General features: G+C 57.3%; 1 protein-coding gene across 1 annotated transcript; it reads left to right on the top strand.

Annotated features, from left to right (window-relative positions):
• The first annotated feature begins 4,124 nt into the window (after nucleotides 1-4,124).
• Nucleotides 4,125-5,726, top strand: GADD45G (growth arrest and DNA damage inducible gamma). The gene is made up of 4 exons (XM_040962959.1): nucleotides 4,125-4,264; nucleotides 4,593-4,694; nucleotides 4,791-5,004; nucleotides 5,123-5,726. Exons 1-4 carry the CDS (start codon nucleotides 4,212-4,214, stop codon nucleotides 5,231-5,233), a joined length of 480 nt encoding a protein of 159 aa, XP_040818893.1. The 5' UTR covers nucleotides 4,125-4,211; the 3' UTR covers nucleotides 5,234-5,726.
• Nucleotides 5,727-13,002: the final 7,276 nt, after the last annotated feature.

Below are 13,002 nucleotides of genomic sequence, written 5' to 3'. Positions count from 1 at the left end.
TTCAAGGTTAGTGTCAGCTAGCAGCTAAACACAGTTTTTTGAGCCCTGCTCTGCAAAAACTCAGTCTCCACACCCAGTGGCCTCCTGGCGGGCGGGGGGGTTGTGAACACACTTTGACTGCATAAATAAAGGCAGCGTTTTTTTTTAGTTCGGAAGCTCTGTGGTTATGGCTGTGTTTTCGGCAAGGCTTTGGTGCCTCAGTGCTTTATGCTACTGTTGGGAAAGCAGGTTTACCCTGGGGTGGGGTGACTTCGCAGGGGGTCCAGGCAGGGGGCCCCCTGTGTATCATTTGGGATACATCCAGGCCACAGGGATAGCGCATGCTTGTCCACTCTCTTCTGCACAAATGGGACCTTCACTTGTGGGCTGTTTCTGGACCCATCTGCACCAGGAGTGACCTTGCAGAGGGCAAGGCGTGGGTGGACAAGGCTGGAAGATGAGGATGCTGGGCAGGCAGGGAGGACAGCACCTCGGGGAGCCTCGTTTCAGCTCCACCACGCGCTGTTTCATGTCCCTGCTGTCCCTGCTGGGGCTGTGACAGGTGCCACAAGCTATTTGCTACTGTTCGTAGTGGAAGACTTGCATGCATGGCCAATTCGTGTCCCTCCCCCAGTGCCTTCCAGGATTCCCGGAGGCCATGCCATCATCTCTCATGCTACACCAGGGCTCACCCAGGAAATGTGGCTTCCTGCATTGGTCCTTGGCGGCGAGAGTGGGGGTGAGGACGGCTCACCACAGATGTCACTGCTCCCCCGCCCCCGCACTCTGCAGGGGTTTCCCTTCCCCGAGTTCCTGTTTCCTGTCTCAGCTACCCGCCAGAAGCTTCCTCTACCCCCTAGCCCTAAGGAGGTGGCAGAGAGGAGGCCCAGGGCGACAGTGCCCTGCGGACACCAGCATGGTTTTGAGTTGCCACAGCGGCACTTCCTGTCTGGACCTAGGGGATGCTGTCCTGCAGGAGTGACATCCAGCCATCTTCAGCCTGCCGCACCCTTTGTGCCGCCTCACAATGCAGTCTCTTTTCCAGGACTGCAAATGCAGTCACAGCCAGGTGTCCTTGCTGGGGACGGGGTGGTGGTGACCCCGTAGCAGGACCCAGCCTGGAGTCCATTACTGTGGAAGCAGGAACCGCAGGCAGGTGGACAGTGGCAGGACCACCCTATTTTCCAAGACACAGGTTGGAAAGCTGGCTTCTTACACTGAGGTTGTCGATTTTGAAAGGTGGCAGGGGATTCGGTTTTTCTTGCGGACGCCCCCGCGGAACAAGCCCGGCCTGCAGCGGGTTTGCACCCTCTGCTGCTCTGGCTGGGCCGCAGTGTGGGGTCTGGGGACGCACACTTGCCAGTGAAGCGCAGTATGCTTGGTGGGGCCTGGGGGGTCTGCCAGTCCCTCACCCACCCAACTGAAAGGGACAGCTCGGAAAGCTGATTGCTTACTCAGAACCCACTCCCTTGTTTGCAAACGCAGCGACTTCTCCCTCGGGCGTGAAAGTGAGCGGGAAGTGCAATTCAGAGGAAAAAAAAAATGAGCTGCAGCCACTTGTAAAGGGGTTTTCCAACGGAGAGCCTCAGAAGGGGAAGCCTCCTTTCAGCAAGGGTCCGGCCTCCTTCCGGCTCGGCTGAGGCTCGGGAAAGCCTGGCGGCGTCCACTGCCAGCGGGGATGGGGGGCTGTCACCTTGCCTGGGAGGGGCTAGCTGCAGCCACACGGTTGGGTGGCGGGTCCTCCGGGAGTGTGACCAGCTCACAGGATGCTGACTGTGTCAGATCAGTACCCGCAGTAGCTCTGGCACCCCTGTGAGCAGCAGGGTGGTAATGGTGGGGCTGGCGGGGTGGCAGCTGGGGGGTGGGCAAGGCTCTGCTCCCAGACAAGAAGATTCCTCCCTGATTGAGACAAGGGCCTGCCCCCCTCTCCCCACCCCGCGAGGCGATATCCTGTGTCAGAACGTCGCGGTTTCCTGAAATTGAATATCTTACAAAATGGGAGCCCAGGAGGACTGCCCTCCCTCCCCCTCCTCTCACTCCTCCCCCCCCACAGTCAGTCATCCCTGCCGACCCAGCAGGGACCACGCTGGGACCCTGCAGGCAGGGCCTTCCTGTCAGGCCCCTCTTGGTGTGTGGGCCATGCTTGGTATCAGTCACCGGAGGCGGTGCTGACACGTCTGATCAGTCATTCTGGCCAGCATCACCTGGGGGGACCTGGAACGAATGCATTTTCAGAAATTCTTTCACGCCTTTCAAAGGACAACGAGTAAATCTCAATCACTTAAACACGGACGTGTTTGATCCCATCGAGGCACACTCAGGCATCGTAAATGCCACCAAGAAGAGGAAACGGTGGCCACTGTCCTGAGTGCAAGGTCTCCCGGACCCCTCGCTACTGACACAGCCCGTCTAGGGGTCGGAGAGGCGAAGAGCAAACCAGCGCGTCTGGGAAGCCGAGAGACCGCCGGGCGGCGCCGGGCGCCAGCTGCGCCCCGGGGGCTCCGTGCGCCAGAACCCGGACTTGGCGCGCCCAAATCCAGATAGCCGGCTGGACCGCCCACCTGGAGAGACAGCCGAACTAATAGGACAAAGCCACTTGGTGGTTGCTCCTCAGCCCTTCCCCTTCCAGCACCACTACCGCCCCAGGCTCGCGCGCGCGCGCCCACCGACCGCCCGGGCTGGGAAAGGAGGAGAGCGGGGCCCGGAGCGCTCCAGACTTGGAAGGGCGGGGAGTGCGTCCCCACAGCAGCAACCTCTGGTCTGGAAAAAAAAAAAAAAAAAAAAAAAAAGCACACCTCCCGAGACCTCTCCCGCCGCTGTTATTCCAAGACTGCTGAGCGAGCCTTTTACGCACTCATATTCGAGTCATTAAGATGTTTCAACACAGCAAGAGCCATATGGGCACTTACTCCACCCTCAGGGCGCAAGGGGGTCTTTTCTCGCCTCCCACTCCCCACGGCAGCCCCAGCTCTTTGCAGCTTGGCCAGGGCCAGGGGCGCGCGCGCGCGTGTGTGTGTTGGTGTGTGTCCGCGTGTGTGTGTCCTGTAGATGGCGCCCGGGAAAGGGATTCCCCAAACCCGAGCCAGAACACACAGGTCTGGGCGCAGCGGTCCTTGTCCTTCGCTGCTTCAGTGGTGGGGGGATGGGAGGTTGGCACGCGCTCGGAGAACTAATGGGCACGGGGATGGGATTACATTTAGAGTTGGTGCACTGGGCGCTCACCCAGAGCTGGGGGGCAGCGTGGCCCGCAGCCCCGACCCCCACGCGCCGGGCAGCCCGACGACCCCCGACGCGCGCGAGGGCCTGCCCACCCCACCCTGCGGCAGGTGGACAGTGTTGCTATGAAGAGAAAGCCCCGATTGTCCGCACTGCAAACCGCCACACGCCAGACCTCAGCTATTGTGCGTCCTCCATACAAATGCAAACGAGCCGCGTGCGCCGGCCGCAATCTGCTCGCCCTCTCCACCCCGCTCCCCCACTCGGCCGCCGGCGCCCCGCCACGCCCGACCGCGGCCAGGGAGGTGGGCTGCACCGTCCAGCGCGACCCGAAGGGCCTGGGGTATGCTCGGCAGGCGTCACCCACTCGCTCCGGGCCGCAGTGTCCGCCGCAGGGACCGTGCCTTCTGCAAAAGAAAAGTGCAAACTGGCGCTGCGTGTTTTTTAATTGTAATTTCCGGCTTCAATGCAATAATCTCTTAAACTTCCAAATGAAAGAAAAAGGGGAGGAAAAAAAATAGGCTTTGCAATGAAAATACACGCTAAGACAGTCCTTTCTAAAAAGGTGCATTTGATCCATTGTAGCAGCGTAGTAGCATTGGCAAACAAGGCTTTGGATTTTTTTTTTTTTTTTAACTTTTTACCATTTAAGGACTCGGGGGGGCGGGAGGGAGAAGGCGAGACGAAATCTGCAGGCTCCAGTCTGCCTGGTAACGCTCCGACAAAAGCGGCACATTTCAGCCATCTCTCATCCCCCGCACCCCTCCCCACGTGGCCTTCTGGCACGAGCCGCCGGCCCGCGGCTCATTTGCATCAGAAAGCGGGCGCCGGCCAATGGGCGCGCAGCCCTGCGCCAGCTGGCCGCGCCGCGCTCGCCGCCCTATAAAAGGCCGCGCCGCCCCGGCTCGGCGCAGTCGCTGCTCGTGCGCGCCAGGCGGCTGGTGGGCTGCGCCGGCGTCTCCGCGCTTCGCACTTGTCGCTTGTGGATAACTCGCTGCTCTCCGACTGCGCACACCATGACTCTGGAAGAAGTCCGTGGCCAGGACGCCGTTCCGGAAAGCACAGCCAGGTAGGTCTCCGGGCGCGGAGAACGTGGCTGCTCGGCAGGGGTGGGGAGCCAGCCGGGCGGTGGTCGGTGGTCGGTGGGTCGCAGGCGCAGCGGGTGCAAGGCGCCTTCGCCGCTGGTGAAGCGCCGGGGATGTATAATCTTCCCGAGGAAGCTTAGGGGGTGTGCAAGAAGTTTGCCGGGAGCAGGGGGCAGGGGTGTGAGCGCCAAGTACAGGCTGCGGAGCCTGGTGGAGGGTGCACAGCCGAGAGCGGGGAGGCACGGGGTACGGGCGCCAGGCTGCGGCGCCACCGCCGGCTGGCTCCCAATCACGGCGCTGGCTCGTCCGCAGGATGCAGGGCGCCGGGAAAGCGTTGCACGAGTTGCTGCTGTCGGCGCAGCGCCAGGGCTGTCTCACCGCCGGCGTCTACGAGTCCGCCAAAGTCCTGAACGTGTGAGTATAGGCGCGGTCCGGGCGGGGGCGGCCGGCGGCGGCGGGGAGACCGCAGCTCGCCAGGGCCTGACCTCGGGAACCCCTCCTCTCGCGCAGGGACCCCGACAATGTGACTTTCTGCGTGTTGGCGGCCGACGAGGAGGACGAAGGCGACATCGCCCTGCAGATCCATTTTACGCTGATCCAGGCGTTCTGCTGCGAGAATGACATAGACATCGTGCGCGTGGGCGACGTGCAGCGGCTGGCGGCCATCGTGGGCGCGGGCGAGGAGGCTGGCGCGCCGGGAGACCTGCACTGCATCCTCATTTCGGTGAGTGTCGCTCCCCTCTCTTGTCCCCACAACCCCCGCGACCGCGATCGCCCCGCATGCGCGTCCCACCCCCGGCTGTCAAACAGGCTGACCCTCCTACGTCCTTCCTCCGCCGCAGAACCCCAATGAGGACGCGTGGAAGGACCCCGCCTTGGAGAAACTCAGTTTGTTTTGCGAGGAGAGCCGCAGCGTCAACGACTGGGTACCCAGCATCACCCTTCCCGAGTGACAGCCCGGCGGGGACTTTGGTGTGAACGACGTGGTGACGCCCCGGGGCGCCTAGCGCGCGCCTGGCTCTGGAAAGGGGCCCTAGAGGGAGCCCGAGCGCGCGGCGTGGAGGCTGGCAGGCGGGGCGCCTGATGGGCGCGGAGGCGCGGCACCCCACGAGGGGCCCGGCGGCGGCGGCAGGGGCAGGCTGGCTCAAGCGGAGGACGCTGCGAGTGTCTGGAGCGTCTGGAGCGGCTGCTCGCCCAGGAAGGCCGAGGCGGGGACGTTGGCCGCAGGGCCGGGGGAAGGACAGACTGGCCCAGCCGGCGTGACTCAGCAGGAGGCGGGCAGGGGCGAGACGGCCTGGACTTGGTTCAGCTGCAGAAAGCCTGCGGGATTTGCGGACTGCGCTGCCTTCTCCCAAGCGGATCGGGCAAATGCTCCCGTCTTGCGAAGGATGCTGCCGTGGCAGCTTTTTGAGTCTTACAATAAACTCCTTGAAATAAACTTCATGTTCTTTACTAAGGGTGGGGATTCTTGCCCGCGGGGAGGTGGCGAGCTGGGACTCCTTGGAACTGAAGGCACCTGTTCCCTTCTTCCTGTCCAGCAAGAATTACAGGCTCCTGGCACTGATGGTTGGGGGCGGGGTGTGCAGGCAGAACCTGAGCTGGGCTCCTGTTTCCTTTAAGGAAAATACTAAAGTATTGACAGGGGCTTGCTTCAAGTGAGACTTCCATGCGCAGCTGCTAAAGGCTTGCAATCCAATCTGATAACAGGGACCTCTGCCTCCCTCCCCGCCCCATCCCCCTGCGGCCCCTCCCTCCCCGGACAGCTGCTTATCTGAGCAGCTTGCAGGAGGCACGCAGCCCCCTTGCTGTGCGATGGGTATGGTCGGGCTGCAGCCGTGCCCTTTGTGGTCCCTGAGCACCATGGCAGGCAGGGTCTTGCTCTGCTGTGACACAAAGCAGTGTTACAAAGGTACCACGTTGATGACTGTTTCGGTGTGAGTCATTCCACTCTCCTGGCTGGCGTGGGACTTCCAAGATCCTAACAGAAATCGGAAGGCAGCTTGTACGTAGCCAGGCATGAGCGATTCCGAGCCGCATCTGCTCTCCGCCACAGCTGCTATTTGCAATGTTCTCAGCCCACGTCAGCCTGGGGAGGAGTGTTGATGGAGTGAGGCAAGTGGAGGTGGAGTGGAGGAGGGGAGTTCACGTTTGGGAAGCCAGCTATCTAAGGAGGAACACGTCCTGAGTGAATGGATCTGTTTGCATTACAGCGCTGTATCTTGACTTCACTCCCCATGCCTGACATTTCTGCTTTGCGCAGGAGACTTGCACGTGGGGAGTGCGTGCTGTGAGCCGGGTTGCCAGGCAGCCCTGCTCTGGAGCCTTCCAGCACAGGAGGGGCCTCTGGCTGTTTCCGAGAAGGCCTCCTAGGCTGAGTTATCAGCAGTCCTTGAGGTGGCTGATCCGCCTTGTCCAGGGCCCTGCTGTTAAAATTCTCTCCAAACGGCAGCCACAGCCGGCGGAAGCATTGGCAAGACAACACTGGGAGAGCTTAATTTTCCTGTAAGGACAACATCCTGTTTCCCATTTAGCTGCTCTTAAAAACATTTACCCTCTTGATGAGACAGAAGGCCGAGGAAATCGCTCAGCTGTGTTTGTGCCCTAGTCGTGTGAGTGTTTGCAGGAGCTGTTTGCTGCTCAAAATCTCGAGCCCTCTTTGTGTAGGGGTTGTTTAGAATAGTCCGTGTTCTGGTCGAGGGACCATTTGCCCAACATGGCTACAGGAGACACAAAAGGGAGCATAATTGCTTGAAAATACACTCTTAACGGAGTCAATTCAGCTTCCTGTTGCACAGAGCAGGCGGGCCAGAGAGCCTTGGAGAGCATCAGGCTGGCAGGTCTGATAAAGCTGGACTTTCTCTGATGAGCCCTTGCTGTGAGGCCCCTGAGGGGCTGAGAGAAATTGCTGAGGGAGAAGGGGGGCGGTGCAGGGAATGTATGTCTGGACAAAGTGCCAGGCATCCAAGTTGTGGTCAACTTTGTGAGTGGAAGTTTAATGCTGTCACCTCGAGGGCAGCTGATAAAAGCACCATTACATTGGATACTCCTCGCAAGCCTACATGTTACTGTCCAGAGAAGTTCAGCTAATTGCTACATGCGTGTTGATGTCACCCGTACAGGCTGTTGAGCACCACGCCCGGCTCCAGCAAGAGCTGAATGGATGGTTAATGGTACTTGAAAGCTAATGAAGGCGTTTGCATAAGACCACAAGTGGACTAATGGGTTTGGGGCCAGTCTGCTCCCAGCGCTACACACTTGCACCTGCCACAAACTTCCAGGTGCCAGAGTGCTTCTCAGGCTGTTTTTTTTTTGTAAGATAACTTCTTAGGGTCGTAAAACTTAATAGCTATGCATTGTGGAAAATCGCAAGCTATGGAGGTAGTAAGGATAAAAAGCGAAAATGCTTCTAGCCCACGATCAGCACGCTTGATGTTTTTCCCTTGGGTGTGTCTGTATCGTGAAAGATACAAAAACACAAAACTTGTCCCAGGGAGCTCATGTATGTTGAGTTCTGACTGCTTCCTTGGTGTGCTATGGTGGCCCCTGGGTCCTGAAATGGCTCTGGGCCCTAGAGTAGTCCCTGCTGCAGAAGCTCCAGCAAGGGGGCCTTTACCAGGGGGCGCTCCCCAAACATAAGCTTCTAAGCGTCACGTGTGTAAGGTCCTCCCCGCTGCTGTGCCACCCCGGAACAATGAAAGTCAAGCATGCTTATCTTTATTAAAAAATAATCGCAATTTTTGCAGTGGGTACTGTGGTATAGTGGGTTAAGTGTTGCCTGGGACGACTGTGCTCCCCCCCCCCCCACAGGAACGCCTGGATTTCAATCTTACACGTCCACTTCCTACCCAGCTCCCTCCAAACATGCATGTTGATGGGTGGGTTGGGGGAACTCATTTCCTTGCCCCCAGTGAGGGAGACCCCAGATGGAGTTCCTGGCTCCAGACCTTGGCCTGGCCCTGCCCTGCTTTCCGCAAGCATTTGGGGAGCGAACCAGCAGATGGGAGACATCTCTGCTGGTCTCTCTACATTCCAAATAAAGGGAGAATAGGTAAATCCAAATGTGTGGGGTCATTGCTTACAGATCGGCTCTGGTCTGGTGAAGACACGGAAGGCAGCTACGAGGGTCAGGGGCCTTTTTCCACACTTGGCCTTGTCCACCCTCGGGAGGCGAGGGCTCTTGCCCATCCCATGGTGAGATGATGGCTGATGGATGGTCTCGGGGATTGAGCCTACTTGTAAAGGCTTTCCTGTGTTGCCCGTTTTAGTAAGCCTTAAGAGCACAGCGCCTGTTGCTCTTGACATTCACAAAGAGCCGCTAGAGGACAAACAGAAAGTGAAGAAAAGCAAGGTGTTTGCAAGCAAGGCCTGACTGGGGAAGGCCTGCCACAGAACGCTCACCTGAGCTTTCAGAAATGTTTGTGTGTTTTATCCATCTTCTCTGAGCTATCAGCCTCTGGACTCTTTTTTTTTTTTTTTTTGGCGGTGGCTGGGGGGAGGGTGCACATACTCCTAAGATTCAGATCATCCTTCTGTAAGACACGTGGGCACACTTTCAGACCTGGTGGGGCAGACGAGGGGGCTGGAGGCATGGCCCTACGGGGTGCACCTGGCTTCTAGCAATAGCTGGGGCCAGTGGGTGCTGGAACCCTGGTTGGGCTTCCATTTCTGTTCCAGAACAAATATCTCTTGATTTTCGTAAGCAGGCCTGCTTTTTTTTTTTTTTTTCAAGTCTAGCTCAAATCTCCCTTCACCATCTTCTAGAATGAAATTGCTGAATTATCTCACGTGTCTTGGCATGAGCAGAGATGGCCTGTAAGAGTCCTGGCTGCTACAGGAGTCAGGTGCTGGTGATTCGGGTGTGAAGCCTGTGGGAGCTCCTTGCAGTGGGCGAGGATACTGCCTAAGGTGGCCATGGCCAGGGCCCCCTCAAGGTCAGGTTCACCTGTGCTGGACTCACCCTTCCTTCCTGGGTTCTGCGGCTCTTCATGAGTCACAGGCTCCCAGTCTAGTCTTCGCCTGCCTGGGAGGTCCTGATAGACCAGGGCTCAGGCTCAGAATCCCCAACTCTACCTGTTAGATTCATGCCTTCTGGAAAATATGGAGAGAGAAATGAGTTTCTTGTTCCAGAGACACAAGTTTCCCGTTGATTGCAGCGGTGAACTTTGAAACCATGTCACTCTTTGCATTCTTTGTCACTGTGGTGTCACGAGGGCATTCTGCTGGTCCCCCCGGCCTGCCTCTCCTCCACTTCCCCCTTATCCCCACCTGCTCTCTCTATAGCTCCTTATCTGAGTCAGGTCGAGGCTCCCCAGCAGGGCTCGACTTGGCTGCCATCCGGCGTAGTCCTTCCAGCTTACCCCTGCCCTGCTCTGTGCCAAGTTCCTTGGCTCGCTCTTATTCTTCCCCTCCATGCTCCAAACCCTCCCTGGAGCTCACCTACCCATGCTTCCTCTTCCTGTGTTGAGGCTCCGCCCCTGTGTACAGGTGCAACCAACACCTCTGGCCCAGCCCCAGTTCTGCCTCTGCCCAGGACCGGGCCCAGAGCTCAGTGCAAAGAGCCCTGTGTGTTTTTTTCTTGCTTGCTCTGTGCCCTCCAGTGAGTCTGGTCCTTACTGCTGTGGTGGACTTGTGGCATGGTTTCGGGACAGTGGTGGCAACAATAGACGGTGAGAATGCAGGGCAGCGGGGCTGTGGTACAGCTCAGGGTGGCCCCAGGGCTCAGCAAGCCCGGGCATGCTTGGGATCTGGTGCTGTCTCTACCCTCACTTCCTTTACTTTTACACTTGATCCTCACATTTCTTTCTCCAGCACCTAACCCTTCACCACTCCCTGCCTGGGACTGTGAGCGACCATGGCCTTTACCACACACACTAAGGGGAAAGTCTGGCTTGGGCTGCTGGGGGACAAGAAGCCTCCTGCTCCCGACCCATGAAGGATGCTGCTGCTTTGGCTTCAGCTCGGACTGTGACTTCGTCCTGGGGCTGTGATGGGGACAGATTTTGGTCTTCTTTGCCACCTTCCTTTTATTTTTTAAGTCTTGGAGCATGTATGATGCAGGCTGCAAACTTGGTCATCTTGCCTGGAAAGGGAGAGGGTCCTCTGAGCTGCATGGCTGTCTGGGGCAGGTTGGGGTAGGTGGGATGGCTGCATCCTGGAAATGTGTGAGGTAACAGGTAGACAGGCAGATGACTGTGTTTGCCTGCAAGAAGCACCGGGCACCAGACACCAGGCTGCTCTCGGGAGCAAAGGCCCGGCAGCAGCGCTGGCTTCCTTCTGAGCAGAGGAGGTGTGTTTGCACCCTTGAAGCCGAGCTCTGGGCATTGGGCTGCCAGGACGTGAAAGTCACATGAAGGTCTCTCTCCATGGGGTAGGAGTCAGGGACACACAGCAATGAGCAGTTTCCCATGAATCAGTGCTGTGAGTTGCATGTGATCTGAGCTTCCCCTGAAGCGCCTTGCATTGGACATTCCTCTCCACTGCGAAGGACTCAGGGTGGAAAGCTGAATCCAGGTGGTTATGAGCTGAGCCTTTGGGGAGGTGATTGGGGTCAGATGAGGTCACAGGATGGGGCCCATGTGACCGAATCCTGGTGACTTTGTAAGGAGAGACACATGAGCATACTCTTTTTTTTAAAAGACTTTTAAAATTTATTTATTGGAAAGTCAGATATACAGAGGAGGAGAGACAGAGAGGAAGATCTTCTGTCGATGATTCACTCCCCAAGTGACCCCAACGGCTGATGCTATGCCAATCTGAAGCCAGGATCCAGGAACTTCTTCTGGGTATCCCACACGGGTGCAGAGTCCCAAAGCTTTGGGCCATCCTCGACTGCTTTCCCAGGCTACAAGCAGGGAGCTGGATGGGAAGTGGGGCTGCCGGGATTAGAACCAGCGCCCAAATGGGATCCTGGCACGTTCAAAGCAAGGACTTTAGCTGCTAGGCCATGCCGCCGGGCCCATGAGCATACTCTTTATCTCTTGACATTGTCCAGTCAACATGAAAACCCTGGACTATACTTCTAGAACCATGAGCCAAATATATATATATATATATATATATTTTAGAATTCACCCTGTCAGCCGTGGTGTGTGATGAGCAACAGAAAGTGGATGAAACCAATAAAAATCCTGTAAATGTTCTGCAGTTGGTGAGGTGGCTGCTTGAGGTGTCCTCCTTGTCCTGCATTGTGTACCTGGGATCAAGTCCTCTGCTTCCCATCCAGTTTCCTGCTAATGCTTCATGTCCTGGGAGGCAGCAGATGGCCCAAGGACTTGGGTTCCTGCCACCCATGTGGGCAAGCCAGATGGAGTTCCTGGTTCCTGCTTTGAGTCTGGCCCAATCCTGGCTGCTATGGGCATTTGGGAAGTGAACCAGTGGGTGAAAGATCTCTCTCTCATCTTGCCTTTTCTCCCTCTCTCTATAGCTCTGCCTTTCAAACAAATCAAGGAGTAAACTTACTCCCAAGGTTCCAGAAGGACTCCCTCGAGCTCGCTGAGTCAACACAGGCAGCTGGCTCTGAGCAGGGTCTGGGGAGGCCAACCACACCTGCACTTGTTGCTATGTACCCGGATCCTCACCTGAGCGCCTGGCTGGTGGGTGAAGCTGCCGTCCTCGGCTTACTAGCATCTGTGCTGACATCAGAGGGCAGGATCCTGCCATGACCCCCCGACCTCAGCCTCCTGGTGTTCCCCCCCAGATCATGGGATCCTGATGGGGAGTGGCAGGCGGCAGGCAGTGATTGGGTTTGCACGTGTGATGATGGCCATTAATTGGGGCACCTGAACGGGGAGCTGCTTTGCCAGGCCAAAGCGTGCACATCTGATGGAGGCCACCAAGGGCTCTTTGCTAAGGAGGAAGTGAGGATGATTCCAGATTTGGATCACTGCTATCTCCAGAGGCGGAGGTGGCCATTCAGCAAGAAATGAGCCATCTGTAGAAGCATATTGAGAGTGGGCTCCCCTTGCAACTTGCAGGGGAGCACAGACCCTGCTTCCGGCGGTGTTTGGGGCTGAATTCTGTCAATAGTTAGCCACATAGGTGAGGGAGTCCTCCAGCCCGTAGACATGGACAGAAACCCAGCTGGGCCAGCAGCTGCATGCCTGTCCTGTGAGGCCCCAAGCAGAGAGCCACCGGTTACTTGCATTTAGGACCCATGGAGCTGGGAGTGTCGCCCAGGCACAGCAGCACCCACATGGGTGCCATGCCTTCTACCAGCTTGAGTAGCATGCTCCTGTACCTGCATTTATTCTTTTGTTCTGTGCCTGTGTCATCACTCCTGTGTTCCTGGGGCCCCTTCTCTCTCCTTTCATAGCCCGTATGCTTCCTGCTTTTTCGGGTTCAAGTCCAAGTCTCAGTGATTCTGTTGGCTTGCTCTGTGGTGTGAATGGCAGCCAGAGCATGTGTTGGAGTGTGGTCACGCCTGCAGCCAGAGAGGAGATGGACCCAAACTCTGGTTTCTATCAGTCTTCTCAGGTCCTCCACAGTGACCCGAGGACCCCTGTCCCAACTTCCTGCAGGTTTCCAACAGTGTCGTCTTGGGGAGCAAACCTTTAACAACACATGGATCTTTGGGAGATATTCAAGAGCCAAAAAAAAAAAAACCCAAAAAACCAAAAACCAAAAAAAACAAAATACAAAAAACCATACATCTGAACTCTGCCTGGCTCAAGGCATGGAGGAGACATTGGTTTGCTGAGAGGATCTGGGGCCGGACATGCTGGGG

Source organism: Ochotona curzoniae, unplaced genomic scaffold, assembly GCF_017591425.1.
Source record: "Ochotona curzoniae isolate NIBS_2020 unplaced genomic scaffold, NIBS_Ocur_1.0 scaffold_3208, whole genome shotgun sequence".
NCBI lineage: Eukaryota > Metazoa > Chordata > Mammalia > Lagomorpha > Ochotonidae > Ochotona > Ochotona curzoniae.
The sequence above is the reverse complement of the archived record's forward strand: the minus strand, read 5'-3'. Positions and strand labels throughout refer to the sequence as shown.

What these genes read in the sequence shown, in the direction of transcription:
- GADD45G (XM_040962959.1), top strand. Translation starts at nt 4,212, where the DNA reads ATGACTCTGGAAGAAGTCCGTGGCCAGGACGCCGTTCCGGAAAGCACA. An exon ending in GTTCCGGAAAGCACAGCCAG is followed by an intron (nt 4,265 to 4,592) that starts GTAGGTCTCCGG and finishes GCTCGTCCGCAG; the next exon opens with GATGCAGGGCGCCGGGAAAG. An exon ending in TGCACTGCATCCTCATTTCG is followed by an intron (nt 5,005 to 5,122) that starts GTGAGTGTCGCT and finishes CCTCCGCCGCAG; the next exon opens with AACCCCAATGAGGACGCGTG.